Consider the following 23,966-nt stretch of genomic DNA (forward strand, 5'->3'; position numbering starts at 1 on the left):
GATACCAGCTGGCCATGACCTCCGGAGTGCCAGGGCGCTCAGGCATATTAACCAGGCCTAGTTCACAAAACGCTAGGAACCACACCCAGGGCTTCCTGCAGTTAGACTCGCACTCTACCAACCAATCTCTGCCCAGCATCACTTTACCATTTATTTACTTGTACGGCTGCATGTCTTCGCATGTGCATTTGAGTGCTCATGGAAGCAAAGAGGTGGTCAGATCCCCTGCAGCTGACGTTACAGCAGCTGTGAGCTGCCCAATATAGATTGGAGGAACTCAACTCAGGACCTCTAAAGAGCAGCAAACTCTGGGCCAGAGAGAGGGGTCAGCAGGTAAGAACACTTGCTATTCTGGCAGAGGACCTAAGGTCAGTTCCAGCATCTACATGGCAGTTCACAAGTGTCTCTAACTCCAGGTCCACTGTACCAAGCCCCTCCGTGGGTGCCAGACATGAATGTGATGCACTCATACAGAGGTAAAACTCCTAAAGTAAAAAATTTTCTCATTAATGGTTAGTCAAGAACAAAAACACAAAGACATAGAAAACCTAGATTTATTTGTTACCTATTACAAAGACAAGACTCATGAAGAGTACTCTGCGGACTCCATTACAGACCACTTGTTCTGTTACAGAAAGCTAAGAGCGGACAGGCAAGGACCTCGCTGGGAGAACAGGACAGAGCTGACAGCAGAAGGAGAGGAACAGAAGCTGGACAGCAGTACTGCGTCCTGGCAAGGAATTGCTGGGGGTTCAAGAGGTGGCCTGGTGTAGCCTAAAGTAAAGGACTGATGCGTCTGTGGAGACGCTAGAGCCTGCCCCGTGAGGCCTGTACTTTCGTTTTAGGGACAGGAGTTCTTTTAGGCCCCAGAAGTCTGAGATGTCTAAGCTTCAGCATCTTTCTGATCCAGTCTACACAGGGTGAGCTCTGTATTCACTATGCAGGCTTGCAGCTGACAGACATGCACAGAGCAAGCCAGGAACTGAGGTCTACCAGGGAGACGCCTAGCCACAGGAGGTCTGGGGGTGAGTGAGAGCTACAGACACCTGCTCAGTTCATTTCCCTTTGTTGACAAAGGTCTCTTCGCTGGGGACATTTGCTGTCCCAGTATAGTCTGTCTTGAAGTGAGCTTTGGAGAGGAAGAAGCCTTTCACAGGCCCACTCTGGAGTGGGAGAGGCACCAAGTTCCCGCCTACCGTTATGAGGGGCTCTGAAAGACAAAAGGTTTATAATTATTACTACTAACAGCCATTTTTCAGGTAGCCTAGTAGGGTTCCAGACTTGCTGTTTCTCAGGCCTTGTAATAACCCTTCCAGGAAGCTCTTATGACCCCACTTTATAAAGGAGGAAACCAAGGAACGGTTATGTTTTGTATGCAGCGTGTGCAGAGGGGCACAGGTGGCGTGTGCATACGCGTGTCATGGGTGGAGCTGTGATCAGCAGTCCTGTGTACCCCATCTCATGCACCGAGCCGTGAGTTTTAAATTAGCAATGGTTACATAAACACCTTAGCTCTTGTTCAGGCTTTAAAAGCACATATAATCTTAAATGATTAAAAATACATTGTTTGGAAATCAGGTCAACGACTCAGATAAGCATGAATAAAATTTATGAATATATTATCTCTTTGACATTGAGCAGAGACAATAAAATGAGCAGGAAACAAACTAGCCGCTCATTAGAAAATCTGCAGAAATTTTATGGTTATTTCACCATTACAAAGAATCTAAGAATCCAGTGTGGAACCATTAGTGATGTGCCAAGTCAGTCTCTCATGACAGCTGCAAACAGAATGAGAATCTCTCAACAGCCACTTTTTCAGAGAAAAATGGGAAAGCCGGATTGTACAAAAAACCCTGTCTTCCAGGACAATAATACACTTACAAAAAGACAGCCACAGGCAGAACAAAAAATTATTAAGAATGTGATGAGGGGACTGGAGAGATGGCTCAGCAGTTAAGAGCACAGCCTGCTCTTCCAGTGGTCCCGAGTTCAATTCCCTGCAACCACATGAGGCTCATAACCACCTGCAATGAGATCTGGTGCCCCCTTGTGGTGTGCAGGCAGACATGCGGGCAGTGTCTGCACAGGAAAGGAAGGCGACAACACTGGGAGCAGGCAGTTCCTGGTTCTCCATGAAGTGGCACCGGGAACCGCGAGAGCTGGGAACTACCTGAGCGCCAGTGACCGAGGCCACCGAGGGAAGAGAGGATGCTGCTGACCGCAGACTGCATGGAAGCAGCAATGTTCAAGGAAGGAAAGTATTTATGGGGTGAGATATAAACCACAGAAGCACAGAATTTCTTTGAGTTGTTGCCTGCCCCACTCCCACCCCTGACAGAATTTCTGTCCTGGAACTCACTGAGGTCGCCTGTCTCTGCCTCCCAAGTGCTGGGATTAAAGGCGAGCGCCACCATTGCCTGGCAAAGTTATTATTATTATTATTGATAACCATACTAGAAGAATAGAAAGCCAATGTTAAAATTTACAGTTTCACAGCTACAATAATTTTTTTTGTTTTGTTTTGTTTTGGTTTTTCGAGACAGGGTTTCTCTGTGGTTTTGGAGCCTGTCCTGGAACTAGCTCTTGTAGACCAGGCTGGTCTCGAACTCCCAGAGATCCGCCTGCCTCTGCTTCCCGAGTGCTGGGATTAAAGGCGTGCACCACCACCGCCCGGCGTACAATAATTGTTAACACTGAATTAAAATAACTTTATTTTATGTGTATGAGTGTTTGCCTACATGGATGCGTATGCTGTGCCTGTGGGGCCTGCGGGGCAGAAGAGAGCATCAGATCCTCTGGAACTGGACTTCACAGATGCCTGTGAGTGGTGCAGGTGCTGCTAACCCATGAGCCATCTCTGCAGTCAGAGATGAAGTTGGTTTCCAACATGAAACAAAACAAGTAAGAGAGGGAACTGTCCCCGCCCCAGGGCTGAGGGGACTGAGTCCCAACCACAGCAGAGAGAGATAACTAGACGACTGTTGGTAAGAGCGGAGCGTCACGGCCAACTACACACGTTGTCTTGTCATGAAGATATGTGCTTTAATAAACATAAGGACCCGGAGGACACTGGCTGGGAAACAGCCGGTATTTAGAAGGAAGGACAGAATGACAATTTTACCTAGAAAATCTTGTGATTCTAAGAAAGGGCTCTGCAGTTGCCAGTCCCTGACCTTTAATTACCTAACGAAATCAGTCTAACACTCACACTGGGAAAGGGCAACACACGTCTCAGGGTTCGCAGAGCAGCAAATACTCGGGGACAAACTTGAGGCAGAGCTCACCAGAATGTGCCAGGAAACCAGTATGCCAAGCATGGAGGCAGACAGGAAAACACCCAGGAAGTAATGGCTGGGACAGTCTGCTCCCTACGGCTCTCAGAAAGAGGGACAAAATTACCATTAGCGATTATGCTAATTCCTCCGTGAATGAAAAGCCGTGAGGTGTAACAAACCATCAACAGGGACCAACTAAGGCAAACCGGCAGAGATGACTCATGAGCAGACCAAGACAGGCTCAGGCTGTCACGCCTGCACTAGCCAGCAGGGAGGCCTGTTCTGCACAGATGGCGACCATCAGTTGATAATATCAGTCACGTCTTTGTCACACATGAACTCTACATTCCCAGGGTTGTGCTCGGCAGATAATGAACCACACTACAGTGTTTACAATTTTCTTATTTCTTAGGGAAAAAAACATGCAATTTTCAGTAACTAGAGATGGGTGCCATGTTTCAAACTGTTACCTTACAGAGTTCATACAGAGCTCTTAAATTATGAACTTTTCACTGCGCTGTGACAAAGGAGAAGGAGCTACTCACAGTGCAGCAGCAGCAGCATCCTCAGTGGTCCACATCTGCATCCTCAAACTGCCCAGCAACCGTGGGGGCGGCATCCACCTCCATGCCATCTGAACAGAAAAGGATTGCACTTCAGACAGGAAGCTCAACGAGGACGCCAGCACCCTCTACTGGCAATAATTAACTTTTTAAAAACTGGGTATGATGGTGCCTGCTTTAGTCCCACCACTGGAGAGGCAGAGTCAGACAGAACTGTGGGTTTGAGGCCAGCCTGGTTTGTGTAGTTCCATGCCAGCCAAAGCTACACGTGAGACCCAATCTCAAAAAATAAAATTACAATAACTGGCTTTTAAAACTGTGGCATTTTCTTTGTTTATGAAAGATGGTCTTCTGTGGTTGAGGCTGCCCTCAGCTACTCACGTGCTAGAATTGCAGGGACGCACAGCACACCAGGCTACCTCACACCCCACTCCACACTTTACATCTTGAAAACTAAACTACCCAAAAGAGACCAAAAGGAAAATGCCCCCGATCCCCTCGCTGGCTTCCAAGGACAGCAACCACAGGTGGTGCAAACATGCAGTCTAGTTAAAGTCAGTCCAAACAGTGAGCATTTACTTTGTGAATCCAGAGCATCAACACCTAAACACATATACACATATATGTATGCATATATATACAAATCCCAGAAATTTATATCTTTCCTTCCTTTTGTTCTTTTTAAATTTTCCTGGACAATGTTTTGCTATGTAGCCTAGGCTGGCTCAAACTCAGTGTAGTCTAGGCTCACCTCCCGAGGATGTCTGCCTGGTAGGAGTTTTCAAATAGGCATGGAGAACCGTGTGAAGTATTCACTGCAAAGGTGAGGACCAGCAGTGATGAACTCCAGCTGCGTTTTAAGAGGACTCAGGTCTGACTCCCAGCACCCACACGGCAGATCACAACTGATCTGACACCCTCTGCTCCAAGGACACCAACCACAAGTGGTGCGCACACACACACACACACATGCGACGTGGGAGGAGGGCAGCAGAAAGCGTGCTCTGCAGGGCAGTGTCTACAGCAGCCTTCTTTACTTTCCCACCCGAGTCTTCACCAGCCACAGACTTCTGCCTATAGACCCCTGCACCCTATCACCTAGGTATAGGGAAGATGATCACTTTAGTTTACTAGAATGAGACCAGCATGGTAAGAGACAATTCTTGTCCCCAATCCAATAGTCCAGAAATCCAAGAACTCCAGGCTAATGTGCTATTCACATGGAGATACCAATCACAGCATCATGAGAGGTGTAAGCGCACCGACAGGAGAAAAGCTACAGAAAGCCATTTCAGGCACATCCTGTAATCATTAGAAGTAACAGGCGTTATGGTGTTACTAGGGCATAAACAGTAACACGCACTAAACACACACAAAAGGCCAGAGGTGCTTATGACGGTGGCAGGCGTACTTCTGTAATGGCTCACTTAATCCTCTTACCACTTATCAGTGTTTGGCCTCAACCAGTGCAATCCTTCTGTGTCTCAGTTATCTAATGTGTAAAATGGGAATCATAATTTTATTTAAGAGTTGTTAGAAACTGCCGGGCGGTGGTGGCGCACGCCTTTAATCCCAGCACTTGGGAGGCAGAGGCAGGCGGATCTCTGTGAGTTCGAGACCAGCCTGGTCTACAAGAGCTAGTTCCAGAACAGGTTCCAAAACCACAGAGAAACCCTGTCTCGAAAAACCAAAAAAAAAAAAAAAAGAGTTGTTAGAAGAATTCAATGTGTGTGTGTGTGTATGCGCACACGCATGTGCCCGCGCGCATAAGTAAAACATCAAATCCAGGCGTGGCACATCGTCAGCTTGCGGTCAGAGGTACAGCACTGCCAATCCCTGGTAAACGATGTCACCTCTTCAGAGCCAACCGTGTAACGGAGGCTGGAAAATGACTCAGCCAATGTGCTAGTTGTGCAAACCTGATACCTGAGCTGGTCCTGGGCCTGGAAATTCATGCAGAGCTGAATCCTAGCATTCCTACAGTGCTACAGACGGGAGAATCACCCCAAACTTAAAGGTCAAACACCTAGAGTATGAAGAACAGCAAAAGGAGCCTGTCCTTTGAGCGTCACACACACACCACCCATGTGCATCTTCCTCTCCAGCCACCAAATAAACAATTACTGAAAAAGCTAGAAAAAACTAGCCTCTCGCTGAAGACAGCACATCAATGGAGAAATCAAGCCGACACCAACCTGGAAGCATCTCTCCGGCTAGCTATCACAGTCCTAGAAGGTGCTATCCACAGTAGCAGGGGAGATAGGCCAACTGGCGCGGTCATGGCCTGAGTGTTATAGGAGACCACACTTTCTGACTGGATTTCTGACCTGTTCCACGAGATGAACTGGACCTAGAGCCTGTGGATGGGTAGGCGCAGGCCCCAGGGAGGCCCTAGAGCCTGTGGATGGGTAGGCGCAGGCCCTAGGGAGGCCCTAGAGCCTGTGGATGGGTAGGCGCAGGCCCCAGGGAGGCCCTAGAGCCTGTGGATGGGTAGGCGCAGGCCCTAGGGAGGCCCTACTATTCTGCTGCTGAAGGGACACATTTGATTTTCTCTTCCCACCACACCTCCTCCAGAGGGCATCTTGCTGGACCTAGACCATCTGTAGAGTTGACACAGCTGGGGAGACAGGGTGCACAGGACACAGAACAACAACAAAAACATTCCAGTTCTAGGAATTCTACATTTGCTTCCTATATTTTTAAGTTAACTGTGGCATTTCATTGCCTTCCAGTTTCTAACAGAAAACTTTGTTTACGATTTCCCTTGCAGCCATTTGCTTACCCGGAAGAGAAAGATGAGCTCACCTTCATAATCTCTTACGGAGTCGTCTGTCCGCACTCCCGCCATATTATACTGGCTGCTCACGGACTGGGAAAGCATCCCTTCTAACCGCTCCAGTGTGGCCTGCCCTTCTGCAGTTAAATGGGACAGTCCTTCTTCATAGGTGTAAAACGTGGGGATGTCCCCCTGCCCTTGTTCTGAACAAACAGAAAGCTGTTAAGCTTTTACACAACAGTGAGAAAAGCAAAAGGGATAATCAATAACACATTTGCTCAAGATGGATAGGCTCCCAGAAAGACTTGCAAAATTTATTATTAGGTCACTGTTTAAAAGAGGTTGAAGAAAAGAAAAACTGTCCCTCTGCCCTCTGGGATGAGAAAACATTTAAGAGATGATAACTAGTGACTCAGCGCACAGAGAATGGACTTGTCTAGGGTCTAGAAGGAAAAGGGGGTGTTTCTAAAATCAGGGACTCCCTTCTTATTCCAAGGTGGGAACTTTACAAGTGAACACAATATATTTTGATACTGAAGGGATTTTTGAATTAACTTATTTCTATTAAAACATATCTGAAATAAAAAAAATCTAAAAAACACAAAAAGGACAAAACATAAAACCAAGTTTAAAAAAAAATCTCTAAGAAGTGAGCCGACACTTATGTTTGTGAAGAACGATCCCAGAAAAGCCTGGTCTCAGGCCAGCTATGGATTCCTAAGTAGGAAGACGTCAGATGCCCACACTGACATGCGTAAGAGGGGATGACATTGTCCATAAGTATTTCAAGAGATGTGTTGAACAGAAAAAGGGATCAGCAGGACCATGGAGAAATGCATGGTTTAGAGCACTAGGGGCTCTTGCAGGGGACTGGGGTTTGGTTCCCAGCACCCAGTTGGCAGTTCAAATCTCCAATTCTAGTTCCAGGGGTTCCAAATCCTTTTCTAGCCTCTGAGGGCACCAGGCACACGCGTGGCGCGCACATATAAAAACAATTTTAAAGAGATACACGAAGATTCTCGATGGGCAGAGTGGGGAGCAGACTCAGTCTGCAGTGTGCCTTGCGGCTTCCCATTTGTTTCTCAGCCACTCCTCAACCGAGCGCCAATGCACCCTTCCCGTTATGTACGACCATCCCACACTGGTTACTTTGTGGAGACAGAAAGATCTAACATCTGGTGCCCTTAGCAAACACTAAGGCACCAGGCCACCAACCGTGAGCTTCCACGTCGTATTCTTCTCCGTCATAGTCATCAGAGTCTTCATCCTCCGGGTCTGGATGCAGGGCCTGGCACTCACACATCGCAGTGAACATGGCCTCCACTGCGCAAAGACATCACGCCGTTACTGAGGTGTCCTTCCCAGTGCACCACGGGGTTTTAGAACAAACACCAGTGCCGACAAATTTAAAAGCAGACAGAAGGTTTACTAGGGTAACAATATTTATAAAATCTGCAAAATTCAAATAAAAATTGATCATGGAAAGCGCACTGCCTATTACAAAGGAGACTGAGACAACGAACACGGCACAAAGAGTTCAAGATATTACTAGGGTCTCTCCACGGGTGACTACAGACTTAATAGCATAGGTCAAGCCAGGTGTGGTGGCACATGACTTCGATCCCAACTCTCAGGAGGCAGAAGTACAGAGATTTCTGTGAGTTTGAGGCCAGCCACATCTACATAGCAAGTTCTAGGACAGCCAAGACTAGAAAGAGAGACCCTGACAAGAAAAAAAGAAAGAGACAGAGAGGGAGGGAGGGAGGGAAAGGCCAGAGTTACTGGTCACACTGCTAACTAGGTTGAGGCTCCTGTCACATGACAGGTACTTCCCATCCGTCTCAGCATGCCCACCTCTGGAAGTTTCCCACAGGTGACACTCAGTGAGCAGCATCCGCCAGTAACACTGACCAGAACCCTCCTTACCAGAGCAGAGCAGGCGCCATGCTGTCTGCAATACCACTGTAGCCAGCATTTGTGACACTGTAAGCACCCACTACCAGTGCCTGTAAGGGGGGAGGCGATCATAAGGAAGGTGAGAGGGGGGTGTCAATGGGGAGGGACACAGAGAAGATCAATATTACAGAACACTCACATGCAGACTTATCACTGGGCACAAATCTAAATTCAGTAATGGGTTCAACATCTTCATCACCATCTTCCTCATCTTCATCAGAGAGAGAGTCTTTTGATTCTTCTATAAGAGGAATACAGATAATCTTTTTAGACACTGAAGTTTTTAAGGACTTACTTATGTGTATCTGCATAAGCTTATGTGCACAAAGTGCACCTAGGAGCCAGAAGAGGCCACCAGGGTGCCCTGGAGCTGGTGTTAGAAGCATTCTGAGTCACCTGACATGGTTCCTGGAAACCCGACTCTGGTCCTCTGAAAGAGCAGCGGGAGGTCTTAACTGCTGACCCATCTGCTGATCTAGCTCAGGAATACAAACTTTTAAATATTTATTTGACATTTTAAGACACTGAATCTAGATTCACTCACAGCAGTGTGTTTGAAATATCTGAGGAACAGATGCGCATATGTACATTAAAAAAATTAAGCTGGGTAGCGGTGAACTCGGGAGACAGGAGCAGGTAAACCTCTATAATTTCAAGGTCAGCCTGGTCTACAAATAGAGTTCCAGGACAGCCAAGGATGTTACACAGGGAAACCCTGTCTCGAAAAAACAATTAATCAATTAATTAACCAATAGGCTAGGAAATTTATTAGTATATCTGAATACTGCAATTCAATTTTTACTGATGGTTACTTCAGAGTGGGAGAAGGCTCCAGGGCTGTGCTCAGCAGCAGGCACTGGTAACACACAGAGAACACAGCACTATTCAAGCGAGACGGTTTCAAGTTCATGAAAGCTAACTGACCAACAGATAAATGAACAGTTTGTAGATAAAAATGCTTAATGAGAATTAGCTGAAAATAATAGCTTCGTGGTAGAGAGGTCATTTTGCACAGCAGGTCCTGGGTTTAAGCCCTTCACTGGGAAAATGAACTGACAGTGTTATATACATATATCAACACAGAGACCTTTAAAAAGGACTGGATGAAAGAGCTAGCTGTAGAATATATAATACCATTTAATTAAAATCTTAAACATAAAACTGTTACATTTGTTGGAGGCATAAAGACTTTCAGTTAAAGTTACAAGCATATATAGGAGGGCTAGAGAATTGGCTCAGTGGTTAAGAGCACTTGATACTCTGGCAGAGAACCCAGGCTTGACTGCTGATGCCCAACAGCAGCTCACAACGATCTGTAACTCCAGTACCAGGAGATCCACCTCCTCCTTCCAGACCTTGACAGGCACCAGGCATACAGGTGATATACACAGATGCAGGCAAAACATTCACATACATAAAATTACAAAAAACCAAAATGCAGCACGTATAGGAAGCAGATACACTACCTTTACAATATCGTTTAACTTGAGTAAGACAGTAGAGGATGAAATGGGGGTCCACACAAAACAGCTGAGGCAGGTAGATCTTTGTGTGTTCAAGACCAACATGATCTACACCGTGGATGCCAGGACACAGAGACCCTGCCTTCCCCAGAGCAGCTTTCAACAGTATTTACTTAAGTTTCCCTTAAAAATGTATAGTAATCAGGGAAAAGAGACAGAATTTACACTGGATACTGAATATTAACAAATTATTCTAGTCAGGTGGTGCACATCTTTGATCGCAGCACTCAGGAAGCAGAGGCAGGCAAATCTCTTGAGTTGGAGGCCAGCCTGGTCTACAGAGTTGAGTTCCAGGACAGGAAGGACTACACAGAGAAATCCTGCCCTGAAAAACCATAAACAAAAAATACATAACAAATACTCTATGCTTTCTCTATGTTTGAACGATTTTATAATGAAAAAAAAATAGGTCAATCAAATATTTAAACTGACCCACAAACAGCAAACATGTTTGCTGAGATTAGCAAATTAAGGGCTGGTGAGGTACGTCTGAGTACATCTGACAATACTGAGTCTGACCCACAGAGCCCACTTATAGGAGGAAAGAACCAAACCCACAAAGCTTTCTCTGCCCTCCACATGCACAAACACACACCACACACACAAATATCACTACAAACTGAGCAGACGTGGTGGAGCATGCCTATAGTCCCCGCTGCTCAGGAGGGCGAGGGAAGAAGAGTCAAAGTTAGGCGCCAACAGTGGCGACTCAGCAGCAGAGGCTTGCCTAGCATGTTCAAAGCCCTGGGCTCAATCCTTAGCTACGGCAAACAAGAAGAAACTTTTACATTTAAAGCAGCATTAAAATAACTTTATCATCTACACCGATGAAGAAAAAGCGGAACGACTGTTAACAGGGTGAATCCACTTGCAGGGAGTGTCAGCTTTCCATCACCGTGACAACATACTGGGCCATCAATCAACAGGAAGGAGGACAGCCTGGTGTGGCTCCTGCTGTCAGATAGAGGCTGACAGTGGTCAGCGGGCTGCACTGTTAGGGAGCTGAATCACGGCAGAGTCGGGGAGACAGAGCAGAGGTCTTCCCTCACGGCAGCAGGAAGCAGAGCATAGAAAAGAAAAGAGAGCAGGGGAAGTGAAGGGGAGGGAGAGGCGAGGAGAGAGAGAATGCTTTCGTTCCATCTGGGCACCCAGCCTACCCACAGTGCTACCCACATCTGAGGCTGCTCCCCCCCTCACTCCCTTAGTTAAAGGTCTCTGGAAACATCACTGCAGATATACAGAAGTGTATGTTACTAATATCTTTGAGTTTTCTCCAAGAGTAAGGTTGGCGAGGTAAACAAGGGGCATCCACTAATGCGGTAATTACTTAATGTACTTTCGGGGTAGAATAGTATGCAAACATAGACAAGCAGAAATTAAATCAGAAGCGGTCATTAATAATGTCTTTAAGTAACCGATTTTTTTTTTTATTATGTATACAATATTCTGTCTGTGTGTATGCCTGAAGGCCAGAAGAGGGTGCCAGACCTCTTTACAGATGGTTGTGAGCCACCATGTGGTTGCCGGGAATTGAACTCAGGACCTTTGGAAGAGCAGGCAATGCTCTTAACCACTGAGCCATCTCTCCAGCCCCTAAGTAACCGATTTTAAAGTCTACTTTCCGTGCTGTTTTCAGTAGCACGTTGTTAAGTATACAAATCTTTAGCTATCAAGCAGACCAATGCACATCCTGAAAAATTCTAAATCACTGGGTGGTCACCATCTCCAAACTTTGCTGATGCATTTTTAAAAACACGGTGCAATTACAATTACAGTTCTATAATGAAGTACTGCATTGAAGAATTACAGTAACACATTCTGGTCTAACAACAGTTCAAAGTGCAGAGATGGAGCCTAGATTCTAGATCTTCCCCAAAATAGCCACTGCCTTGGGGGGGGGGCATATATGTGCATATGCGGGGTGTGTGGCACGCTTGCTTGCACACAAGTGTAAGAAAGCCCTAAGTTGAATCTGGGCTTTTGCTCTCTACGTTTTTTCCTTTTGAGATAAGGCCCTGGGCTCACTGATATGGGGAGAAGGGCTGGTCAGCAGACTTGTGGGATTTGCCTCTGTTCCCCCAGTTCTTATGTGGAGGCTGAAAACCCACACCCAGGTCCCCACGCTTACACAGTAAGCACCGAGCCCACTATTAACAATGTCTTATAGTCTTGGGAACCTCCCCAAAGGTCACGAATAGAGAGGAATTGCAGGGTCAGCTGGTAAGGCCAGGGGTATATTATATGTGAGGCGCTGCGTTGGGCTCCAATCTGATCACTAAGGTTCATCTGTAGCCTGTGGTGCTACTGGGAGTCAGGAGAATTCTTCAGAGACCACATAGAAAGTGAGAATTTTTTTTTTTTTGAATGAAACTGAGACTTATGAGAAAATGGCTGACCTGGCAAGTGAGGCACAGTTTACTTATTGGGGTGCTTTATCCTTTTATCCATTATTACTGAATCCCTCCCTACCCCTACCTCAAGAGACTTTTGCCAAACAAGTACCTTTGCTCAGTGCCAATGCTGACTCTCTCTGGGACATTATATACCAACGTTTACTTTGGTGTTTTGGTGGTGAAGCGTGAACTCAGGGCTTCTCATATGCTACACACACATTATACTACTGAGTCACACCCTGACACTAACACATCCATCCGCATTTGAAACTGACGGCCTTACCTTTACAGTTTTGCATTTTAAACAACACCTAATTTTCTTACTTACTGCTAGGGCTGGGATCTTGAGTGATCTTAAAAGACCCACATATTAAAGGTTTAGTCACCAGCCTGTGGTGTTAGTGGGCGCTAAAGTCATGAGGAGGTGAAGACAGGGAGAAGTTTAGGTCACTGGAGGCTTATCTTAAAGGGGGGAACAGGGACTCCGGGTCTGCTTTCTGGCTGTCAAAATATGAACAAATCTTGTACTTATTACCTTAAAGTCCGCTCAACCACATGTTCTCGCCATTATACACTGTGCCAACACAGGTTAAAAGAAACAGGGCCAAACGTGTATTGGCTGAAATCTATGACTCATAAGCCAAAATAAGCCTTCCCCTTATTGAACTGATTATCTAAGGTCTTTTGTCATAGCAAGAGTATGCTGATCAACAGTTATAAAAATCATAGCTGCATTTACTCAGTTTTATGGTTGGGCTCTAAAATGTTCCGACAGTCATGTTTTGAACTCTTGCTGCCCAGAGGGCTGCACTGGGACCGGGTCTTTGAAGAGTCTACCCACCCCTGGTTCTGATGCTACTCTGCCTACTTCCTGGTTCTCTGCCAAGTGCACAGCTGCTGCCTCACAGGCCTGCCGCTATGTGTTCTCCAACAAGGAGAACTGAAATACCCCTGAAATTGTGAGCCATTACACACCAAACCCCTCCTTTCCCTCTGTCGAGTGAGTGAACTGAGCTGCACTCCAACATCGAACAACTTTTACATTCCCTTATCCTTTTTCAAACTTCCTATTTTCATCTATCTTTGAACTCTTTCCAAAAGCAAGAATTTGAAATCTTATAGAGAAAATATTTTTGGATAGCTGATCAGTCAATATCACTTAATAATGCATGGCTTGCCAGAGTTCTAAAAATCAGTAATTAGTGTTCACAACTAAATACAAATGATAAAATCAGGAACTAAGAGAAACCAATTTGAAGGTGCCAGGAACAAAGTAATGGATTGTGTGTTACACAAGATTTCTGAGAAAAGCTACCCATTATCTTAACAACTTATTATATTTTCAAAAACAGTAAAACTTGAGAACCTTCCAACGTAGGGCTTCTGAACTGCGCCGCTACTGAAGTTTGCATAGTTTTTGTTGCAGGGAATCTGGCATCTACCAGATGCCAGTAGCACCCCTCCTCCTCCAATTATAATTTCACCAACCAACGGCAGCACATAAAACTCTCTCCACCCACCTGCTGAGAACCGCTACTGTAACAGCCTAGAGAGATAGCTCAGTCGTTAAGGGCCTTGTTGCCTGTGGTGGTTTGAATGAGAATGGCCCCATAAGCTCATCTGTTTAAATACTTGGTCTCAGATGGAGGAAAGAAATGTCTGGGAAGGACTAGGAGGTGTGGACTTACTGGAGGTGTGTCTTTGGTGATAGGCTCTAAGGTTTCAAAACCCCCTGCCATTTCCAGCGTGACTGCTTTTCCAAAGGTCCCGAGTTCAATTCTCAGCAACCACATGGTGGCTCACACCACGTATAATGAGATCTGGTGCCCTCGAGGAAGAGACCTGGTCAGTTGTCTCCATCAGCTTAGACCATGAACCCAACACAGACAGTTCAACAGCACCGCCACACACAGGCTGCCCACGCAAGCTTCAGCACTGTCGGGACACAAACGCATTTTCATTCATTCTCTGCCTCTACTTGTGGTTTGGGATGTGAGCTCTCGGCTGCTCCTGCTGCCGTGCCTTTGCTCCACTATTGTAGACTCTAGCTCTCTGGCTTTAAGCCCAATTAAACAGTTTTTTTTTTTTACTTTAGTTGCTAGTCATGGGTTTTGGCACAGCAACAGAAAAGTAGCTAATACACTGTTCTAGAAGGTCAGTTCCTGAAATGCATATTGTTTAGCTTAAAAACTTCCTGTAGCCGGGCGGTGGTGGCGCAGACCTTTAATCCCAGCACTTGGGAGGCAGAGGCAAGCGGATCTCTTTGAGTTCGAGACCAGCCTGGTCTACAAGAGCTAGTTCCAGGACAGGCTCAAAAGCCACAGAGAAACCCTGTCTCCAAAAACAAAAAACAAACAAAAACTTCCTGTAACTCCTGCTCCAAGGAATCCAATGCCCTCTTCTGGTCTCTGCTGGTACCCACACACATGTAGCACACATTCACACAGACAAACACATAGTCTGTGACTCCAGTTCTAGGGTATCTTATACTTTCTTCTGGTCTATGCTGGCATTAGTCACACACACAGCACACAGATATAAATGCAGGCAATAATCTCCACCTGCATATTCATCTTTAAAATAAATGAATAAAACAATTCTATCTTAACTTTCTGGATAGACAAAATTACAGGTTCATATCTCTGAAGTACCTTTAGAAGGAGAAGGAATAAGAAGTTAAAACAAAAAAGTAAAAACATTCATATTAACTGAAGAATTCTAAGGGCAAATACAGAGAAAATAAAAGGCAGATATAAACACTAAACCAATACCCATTAAAACAATACAAGTGGCCGGGCGGTGGTGGCGCACGCCTTTAATCCCAGCACTCGGGAGGCAGAGGCAGGCGGATCTCTGTGAGTTCGAGACCAGCCTGGGCTACAAGAGCTAGTTCCAGAGAAACCTTGTCTCGAAAAACCAAAAAAAAAAAAAAAAAAAAAAAAAACAAGTGGTCAAATTATTTTAGGGTGATTAATTTTGTTTAACACAATATTACCCAATGTAAGTCAATGGATTAACTTTTACATTATCATCAAAGGTTGCTGTTCAGACTGGTAAGACGGCACACCCCTAACATGTCAGCATCTGGAGGCTACAGGAGTTCAGGGTTAACCTGAACAACCTGCAAGACTTCATCTCAGAACAAACAAACATACCCCTTAATATATACTTTGCTATCAGAAGAAGCGCTAGGTTAAGTTCTATCATACATACCTCCAAACCTTGTATTCACCATAACATACAAGTGTTCTCGAGGGTAAGCATTCGGGTCCCTGGAGACCGCGTGTAAACTAATGCTGGGGTATTCCAGTGAGAACCCTAGTCCAGAGCCATCTAACCAAGACAGGCGGCTGAAAAACAGGGTTTAGCAGATTAGTTTTAAAGACTGAATCCTAACTTAATACCTCAAAACTTCTAAAGGTTCAACCTGGATACTTTTATGCATAGAAAGCAATATAAGTTTGTTGACAATATTAGAAATATTCCTTAAAATAAAACTAAAAAAATAAAAAGAGAGAACGAAAAACTAGTTACGAGAACTGAATTTGCTCTTTCACGGTTTCTTTTCCTCTAGCTATACATTCAAAAAGATTTGAGAGGTGATTTTTTTCAAGTCATCTCTGTTTATTTTTCCTCTATGTGTACATGCATGTGGATACTGGTGGAGGCCGGGAGAGCGTCAGGACCCCTGGAGCTGGAGGGGGGGGCTGTGAACCCTCCATGTGGGTGTTGGTAGGGGGAGGCTGTGAACCCTCCATGTGGGTGTTGGTAATCCAGCTCAGGTCCCCTGAAAGAGCAGCATGTGCTCCTAACAGCTCTCAGCCCCTTCCTTACCTGAGTCTCTTTTGTGCTATTCTTGCTTAGAATGTCTCCAGTTACCCTCTTTGCTGTGCAGATCTCTCTACCTAGTCAAGCCCCAAAAAGATCTGCGAGACCTCCTTTCTACAAGGACCTCGCCTGTTCCTACTCATCTTGTGCTTGGGAATGCAGAAGCACTAGTATGCTAACGAATCATGTTTGTAGTCTCTTTATTTAACATGCTTCAAAACTGTTAGCACAGCCCTCCGTAGGCGGGCATGCACAGGAACTGGGGATGGATGATGGACACACAAAACAGACGTGATTACAATCACAACTCAAAACATTAATTACTCCCTTAGTAGACAAGGTAAGAGTCCCCATGCATCACCAGCTTTACAAACATGCAGGCAGGATACCATGAAAATAAAATAACACCTTAAAAAACAAACGGAAAAAAAAAAAACCAAAAAGCCACAAAATACTTTCTCCTTAAAAGGGCACAAGTATTTTATTGGTATAAGAAAGGAAACAACGACCAAAGCCACTATGTTGAATTCTGACAGGTAATGCCTAATTTTTCTTGGCAGCCTCTCTTCCACTATGAATTGTACAATCTAGCAGAGAAGCAGGGAGAAGACCTTGGCAGGGGCAAGATGTCAAAGAAGCCACAAAAACATTTGCAGGGCTGAAAGGAAACAGGGAGTGACTACCAATGAGCACTGTTTTTTTTTATTTTTGGGGGACGACAACAACAAATGTTCTAAAATGAGTGTGGATGTGAGTGTACAATGAAAACCATCAACTTCTATGAATGAAATGAAAAAGTCGTATGCCATGTAAACCATATCAAAATTGATACTTTTAAAAGTCAATTTTTATACAACTACTATATACTAATAAAATTTTAAAACACAGAAATTAGAGGGATAGAAACACCCCTCTACAGAACAGCAGAACACATACATATCCTGTATCTTCTCCCTCCCTCCCGGCCTTCCCATTCCCTCTTGTTTCGGGAGCAGGGCTTTGATGTTTAGCTCATGCTGGCCTCAATTGCCCAGGTTGGCCATGAACCTTCTATTCCCTGGGAGCCCTCGCTGTCTTAGACCTCACTGAGGTTGCCTCTCTCTGCCTCTGCCTCCAGCGCTGGGATAAGGCCTGCTCCCCCCTGCCCAGCCACAGTCCTGAATTCTAGACCCTCCTCCTGCTCTGCCACACTCCAGGTGTGGGGATTAAAAGCCTGTGCCCACACCAGCTTCACCTCACTTTCTCTACATTTCTGACCAGCTGACCACGGGTCACAGCTGTGATAGGAGCTCTCTGGAGGCTGATGGAGCGCACTGCTAAGTGCAAGGCTAACCTGAGCCACTTGACAAATTCCAGGCCTCAAAATAAGGTAGTGAGTGACACACACCTTTAAACCTAGCATTTGGAGGGCAGAGGCAGGCAGATCTTTGTGAGTTCAAAGCCAGCTTGGTCTACATAGCAGGTCAGTCAGGACTACATAATAAGGCCCCGTCCAAAATAACAAAAACAAAACAAAGAAAAAACAAGAAAACCCAGACAACTAAACGAAAATAAACATCCGGAGCGCCAAGACCTCAAACAACGACAGCAGAGCGTTCCAAACCACAGTTTAATAAAGAACACTAAAGTCTATGCCTCGAACTCAGCACCACCATGTGAACCACGCGTATCACATCCTCACTAAGGCATATGTCAGACTACTGTGGTAAATGCACAACTCTGTAAGCATACTGAGATCTGCGGGGAGGGGTCGCACTTTGAGACAATGCTTCTCTGAAGAGCCCTGGCTGTCCTAGAACTCACTCCGTAGACCAGGCCGGCCCATCCAGCTATACTATTTAATGGTATATTTAAAAATTAAAAGCAAGAAAAGATGCCGTGTAGCACAAATAATAAAAACCCAGAGATATATATTGGGGTTCAACCTGAAGATCAGAGAAGCACAGCAGCCAAGCCACTAGAGAGCTCTCACCCCTATGAAATCTTCAGACTGAAAGAGGGAGCCCGTCTCATCCCGCCTTATATTCCTCTCTAGTGCTGGGACTAAAGGCGTGCACCACCTCTGCCCGGCCTCTATGGCCGACTAGTGTGGTTGGTTGGTTTGCATTCTGATCTTCGACAAGCTTTATTTATTAAAATAGAAATGAAGTATCACTACAAGGAGGTTATTGGAAAGAATTCCACACATTAAGCTTACTTGGAAAAAATAAAGAGGGTTAAAGTGATACTAAATAGCAAAGTGATACAAGTTTGAGGAACTGCCAAGTGGTGGCAGGCACCTTTAATCCCAGCACTGGGGGAAGCAGAGGTGGGCAGATCTCTGTGAGTTCAAGGGCAGCCTGGCCTACAGAGTTTGAGGAACTATTTCATCCCCACTGCTTCCAAAGGAACAGATTTCTTTTTTTTTTTTTTTTTTTTTTTTTTTTGGGTTTTTGAGACAGGGTTTCTCTGTGGTTTTGGAGCCTGTCCTGGAACTAGCTCTGTAGACCAGGCTGGTCTCGAACTCACAGAGATCCGCCTGCCTCTGCCTCCCGAGTGCTGGGATTAAAGGCGTGCGCCACCACCGCCCGGCAGGAACAGATTTCTTATGTAACTGTCTGTGCGCTGCATGTACCTTCATTCCACCCACAGCCATTCTCTTAATGTGGAAATGACACACTGCTCACAGGCACCAAGAAATAGCCCCGTCAAACCTCCGAAATCTCCTGACATGACTACAGTTTAGAATACAGCATTCCAGATTTATCAGTCCAAAATAATTTCAAATATTCAGAGCCATAAACCTTTAGTAACTCCACCACGCGGGTGGAAAAGCTGGCATCTAAACCAAATCAGTGCCTGAAACATTATGGCCTTTGGTTTAAAGGCTGAAATCATTCTTGAGCCCCTTAGGACACAACATGCTGTCTCAGTACAGTGCTCCTATGGGCTCTGAGACGCTCACAGAGAAATGGATTTGGCACTTGAAAGAAATACTTATTTGACTTAATTTCTAATTCTGTTTTGTCTCTTCTCACATATTCTAGAAAAAAAAGTACTCCAAAACCAAAATTAACTATGATCAGTCATAACAACAACAACAACAAAAACCCAACCAAACCCAAATGTCATAAATGCAAGGACTAGAACTCTGAGTAGTGAACACAGATTGAAAATGTTTTGTTAAGCTCAGATACTTATGAGTAAGGACAATCTGTGTCTTTTATTTCTGGTAAATGGCTAAAAACAGCACTGGAAAGTAAAAGAGACCTTGAAGTTGTATTGGTTTAATTGGTTTAAAATTAATTTTGGAATGAGACACACACAAAAAAAACATTGTTTCTGGTGGCTGGAGAGATGGCTCAGAGGAATAGAGCACTGGCTGCTCTTCCAGAGGTCCTGAGTTCAATTCCCAGCAACCACATGGTGGCTCACAACCATCTGTAATAAGATCTGGTGTCCTCTTCTGTACTGCAGGATACATGAAGGAAGAAACCTATATACGTAATAAATAAAAATCTTAAAAAAAAATTGTTTCTAAGTTCAAAGTACCTAATTTTATCTTAAGTACAAATCCTACCCATCTTAAATAACTTATTTTGAACCACTTGTGCCTTTTTATCTTCCTTGCTGGGTTTAGAACCCCATTTCTTATAAACACTAAGATCTGCTCAGGAGTACGTGAAGCTCTTTGCAGAGGACCATTATCTGACTCTCAGTATTCACATGGTCTCTCACAACTCAAAACTCCAGAGCATCCAATGACCTCTTCTGACCTCAGTGGGCACTGGACATACATGTGGTGCGCATACATACATGCAGGCGAAGCACTCATACACACAGAATAAAATAAAACTAAAAACAAAACAAACCCCTAACCTGAAAATGAGCCCAGGAGCCTGCATCTCTACAGACACACGCAAAAAACCACTTCCTAAAAGCCAACCCAACACCATTTCTCTCTGGCTAACGTCCTAAACGCTTCCAAAAGGCCACACAATACAGCCAACCAAGCTCACGAGCAAGCTCTTAGCTGCTCCAGCTGGGGCCGGGATCTTTCCGTTCTCCTTCATTTCCTCCCTTGGAGAACCACTGACAGGATTTACATATGTGGCACGGATGCTGTGTAAGAGACATACATGTCCCAGCACAAAGAACTTCCTTTTCACCCTCCCTCCTAAGCATCCCAGTTCTATTACAACACCGGCTGACACACACACACACACACACACACACACACACACACACACACTAGTACTCAATGCCAACACAGACGAAGTCCCCAGTTGTCATAATGCTAGGGGAACTGCCAGGAACTCAACCTCACCATGACTTGGAAATGCCAGGTGAGGAAAAAAAGACAAAAGGGGCCGGGCGGTGGTGGCGCACGCCTTTAATCCCAGCACTCGGGAGGCAGAGGCAGGCGGATCTCTGTGAGTTCGAGACCAGCCTGGTCTACAGAGCTAGTTCCAGGACAGGCTCCGAAAAACCACAGAGAAACCCTGTCTCGAAAAACCAAAAAGAAAAAAAAAAGACAAAAGGGGATCAGACCAAGGAAGGGAGGGAAGAGGGCGCCTAGAGATGGGCAAGGCGGAAATGCAACGTTTAATTTTTAACTCATATGCATGTGTCCTGTAGTTTTTGGACATTCCAAAAATGTCTTAAAGAAACATTCAGAGTCTGCCAATAGAACATTAAAATAATGTCATAAAATAAGATACACTTTCTAAACACAGCAACTGTATGGTTGTTCTTCGTCTTCTCAGGTGCACGCTAAAGTACAGACGTGTGCGGGCAGAAGGTGTGTACAGCTTAAGAAACAGGGCAAACTGTTAGCCACTAATGATTCTTCAGATAGATGTTTATGAGTGCTGTGCCTGCACATATGCGTACCACATGTGTCCCTGGTGCCCAGAGGTGAGAAGAGGGTGGTAGATGTCCTGGAACAGGAGTTAGGGATCATTGTGAGCCACCATGTGGGTGCTCATGTGGTTGCAAGAGCAACAAATGCTCCTAAACTCTGAGCCATCTCTGCAGCCCTCAGGGATCTTTATAAGATATAACAACACTTGCGCCTTTTCAGTAAGCGTTAAGTTTTCGAATACGCAGAATCATATACAAGCCCCTCCCCTCGCCAAGGAATTATAGAAAGATCATCAGGTGTGGTGAGGGAACACACATTTAGTCCTAGGAGGAACTCTGTAAGTTTAGGGTCAGCCAGGTCTACAGAGATCTTCTCTCAAAAAAGCAAAAATAAATAAACAAAACCCCTTTTACACAGTGTGATAGCTATTCTTGGTTGTCAGTTTGACTTCACCTGGAATTAACTAAATCCCAAAAATGGAAGAGGGCACACCAGGGAGAGAGGGTTTTTTCCTTAATTTGAAGTAGGAAGATCCACTTCTAATCTGGAACTTGGGCAGGAAGACGAACACAAATCATTCCAGCATCTACTGAAGACCAGCTGAGAGTACTGAACAACTTCTGGGTTCTTGGACGTTCCATTCGTTGTCAGCCACTGTCAGAAGAGCTGGACCACACCCTGTAAGTCATCCTATATAAATCCCCCTTCTCTCTCTCTCCTGTATATGTTACTAATAAACTGACAGAAATAAGGCGCCTAGCCTGGATTTTCTGGTCAGGCCCAAAGTTATAAGACCAGCTCTTAAAAGCAGAGGCTTTTAAGACAACCGGAATATAGCAAAAAGGTAAACCAGACCTCTGAAGGTCTGGAGGACAGGAACGGGGTAGGGGGGTGAGGAGAGGGAGTGTGTGTGTGTGTGTGTGTGTACGTGTTTATTTAAGTGACATGTCTACCTTACTGTCAGAGTACAACGCGCTGCGGATAGTCACATCAAAGTACGATTCCTTCCAGGACCCGCTCACCCAGAGTCAGGTTCGGCAGGTTATGACCCCGCCCTGCGTGGGCCTGAAGATGCTTTTTCCCCCCCACCAACATCTAGAGCAGAAAAAAAAAACAACCCAACGCTCATTAACCAAACGTCCTACACCCTACGCGATCACTCCGAACCGACAGACCTTACGCGGGAAGAACCCCCAGCTCGCGAGACAGCCGGGAGGCTAACGGAGGCTCTGCAAACTGCAAATTCCAGCCGTGAGCACGCGCCGGGCTCCGGCACACAGGCCGGTACACGGAACGGGTCGTGACGGAGCCAGGCGAGGTCGGCAGCGGGGCTGGCAACCGGGCCTCCCTCGCAGTCTCCACCCCTGCGGCGTCGCCCGGCGCTGGCCGCAGCGGCGCCGAGGAGAAGAGAGGCCGGCGCCGCGGCCCGGGGACCCTACCTCTCGGCGATGTAGAGCGTGCCGGTGCCCAGCCCCTTCCCGTTCATCACCGCCTCGGTGTCGGGCTGCTGCAGCCGGAGCCCGTCCTCCGATGCGGGCGGCGGGAAGCTCTTGAGGAAGCTCATGGCGGGGCGGGTGGGAGCGCGGTGCCGCACAGCCAGAGGAAGCCGAAGCCCGCGATACCGGAGCACGAGCCCGGCGCGCGGGAGCTGGACCGGAAGCAGTAGTCGTCCCCGGGAAGGACAACCTCCTCCGCGCCGATGACCATTGAGACGGGCCGGTCTAGGCGCCCGGGAGGTCCGCCGCGACCCGGCTGGCTTTTGTCACGTGGTACGGGTCCCGCCCCCCCCCCCCCCCCCCCCCCCCCGCCATCCGGCTCCTCGGAGGTTTGGAAGGAGCGAGTGTCGTCGTCGCCATGGTTCCAACTCCAGGTCATCGTGGCGAGGCCTGAGAGCGGGCACGGGGCCGACGAGGACGCCCGGGAGCTGGGACCCACGCCCGCCTGGAGTCCGCAGGCCGGGTGCACGGGTCTCCCGGCTCTCGCCTCCTCGGGTTGCACCGCCAAGTCCCAGACCTCCGTCTCGGTCCCCGCACGGCCCCAGGAGCACAAAGAGGTTACCATGACAGTCAAAAGACAGAGCCGAAAGGGAAGGTAGCCTTCCATCTGCAACTCTGGGTTCCGGGGCGCTAGGTCCCCAAAGAGCGAGCGGTGGAGCCTGACGGGCTCAGCGACTCAGCCCTGTATACCGCACGGCTGAGCACTTTTATCTCTTCTTTTTGTGTGTTGTTTTTTGAGAAAGGGCTTCCCTATGCTGCCCAGGGTGATCTCCGATAGATACGTAACAGGCAAGCATCACCGCACCTGCTCAACTCAGTTTTTTCTTTATGATATGAACAAGTTTTCTATTACTGACCACGTTTGACACATGAGACCTGAGGCATTAAACTCACAAGCTAGAGTTTGGTAAGAAGAGACCGAGAGGACGGATGGAATTCAGTCGTCAGCAGATCTCTAAACTCCACTTGTTTTTTGACCATTACATCATATAATAGCGACGGGGTTAGGATGTGATAAGTTTTGATTTTTTTCCTATTTTTTCTTCTTGGTATCTTCTTAACGGGAGAGTCTTTAGTTTGCGAATTTTTTTTTTTTTTTTAAGATTTATTCTTATCTTTTAACACAAGTATGTGTGAGGACAGACGCCCACAGAACCCAGAAGAGGGCATTGGATCTCCTGGAGTTCCAGTTCCAGGCAGTTGTGGCCACTCTGCAGGGGTGCTGTGAACCCCCCTGTGTGGGACACTCTCATAGGCTGACCTATCTCTCCAGTCCCAAGTGTTAAGATTTTAAATTTGGTTGGTTTGTT

The 23,966-nt window shown here is 46.2% G+C and overlaps 1 protein-coding gene across 1 annotated transcript; it reads right to left on the bottom strand.

Moving 5' to 3' along the window:
* Positions 1-540: 540 nt before the first annotated feature.
* Positions 541-22,868, bottom strand: Clns1a (chloride nucleotide-sensitive channel 1A). Its single transcript, XM_057756457.1, has 7 exons — positions 22,600-22,868; positions 15,703-15,839; positions 8,713-8,814; positions 7,833-7,940; positions 6,647-6,820; positions 3,824-3,912; positions 541-1,210 (listed from the first exon to the last, which is right to left on the bottom strand). Exons 1-6 carry the CDS (start codon positions 22,722-22,724, stop codon positions 3,845-3,847), a joined length of 714 nt encoding a protein of 237 aa, XP_057612440.1. The 5' UTR covers positions 22,725-22,868; the 3' UTR covers positions 541-1,210; positions 3,824-3,844.
* Between the last annotated feature and the right edge of the window lie 1,098 nt (positions 22,869-23,966).

Source organism: Chionomys nivalis, chromosome 23 (assembly GCF_950005125.1).
Source record: "Chionomys nivalis chromosome 23, mChiNiv1.1, whole genome shotgun sequence".
In the NCBI taxonomy this organism is placed as follows: Eukaryota; Metazoa; Chordata; class Mammalia; order Rodentia; family Cricetidae; genus Chionomys; species Chionomys nivalis.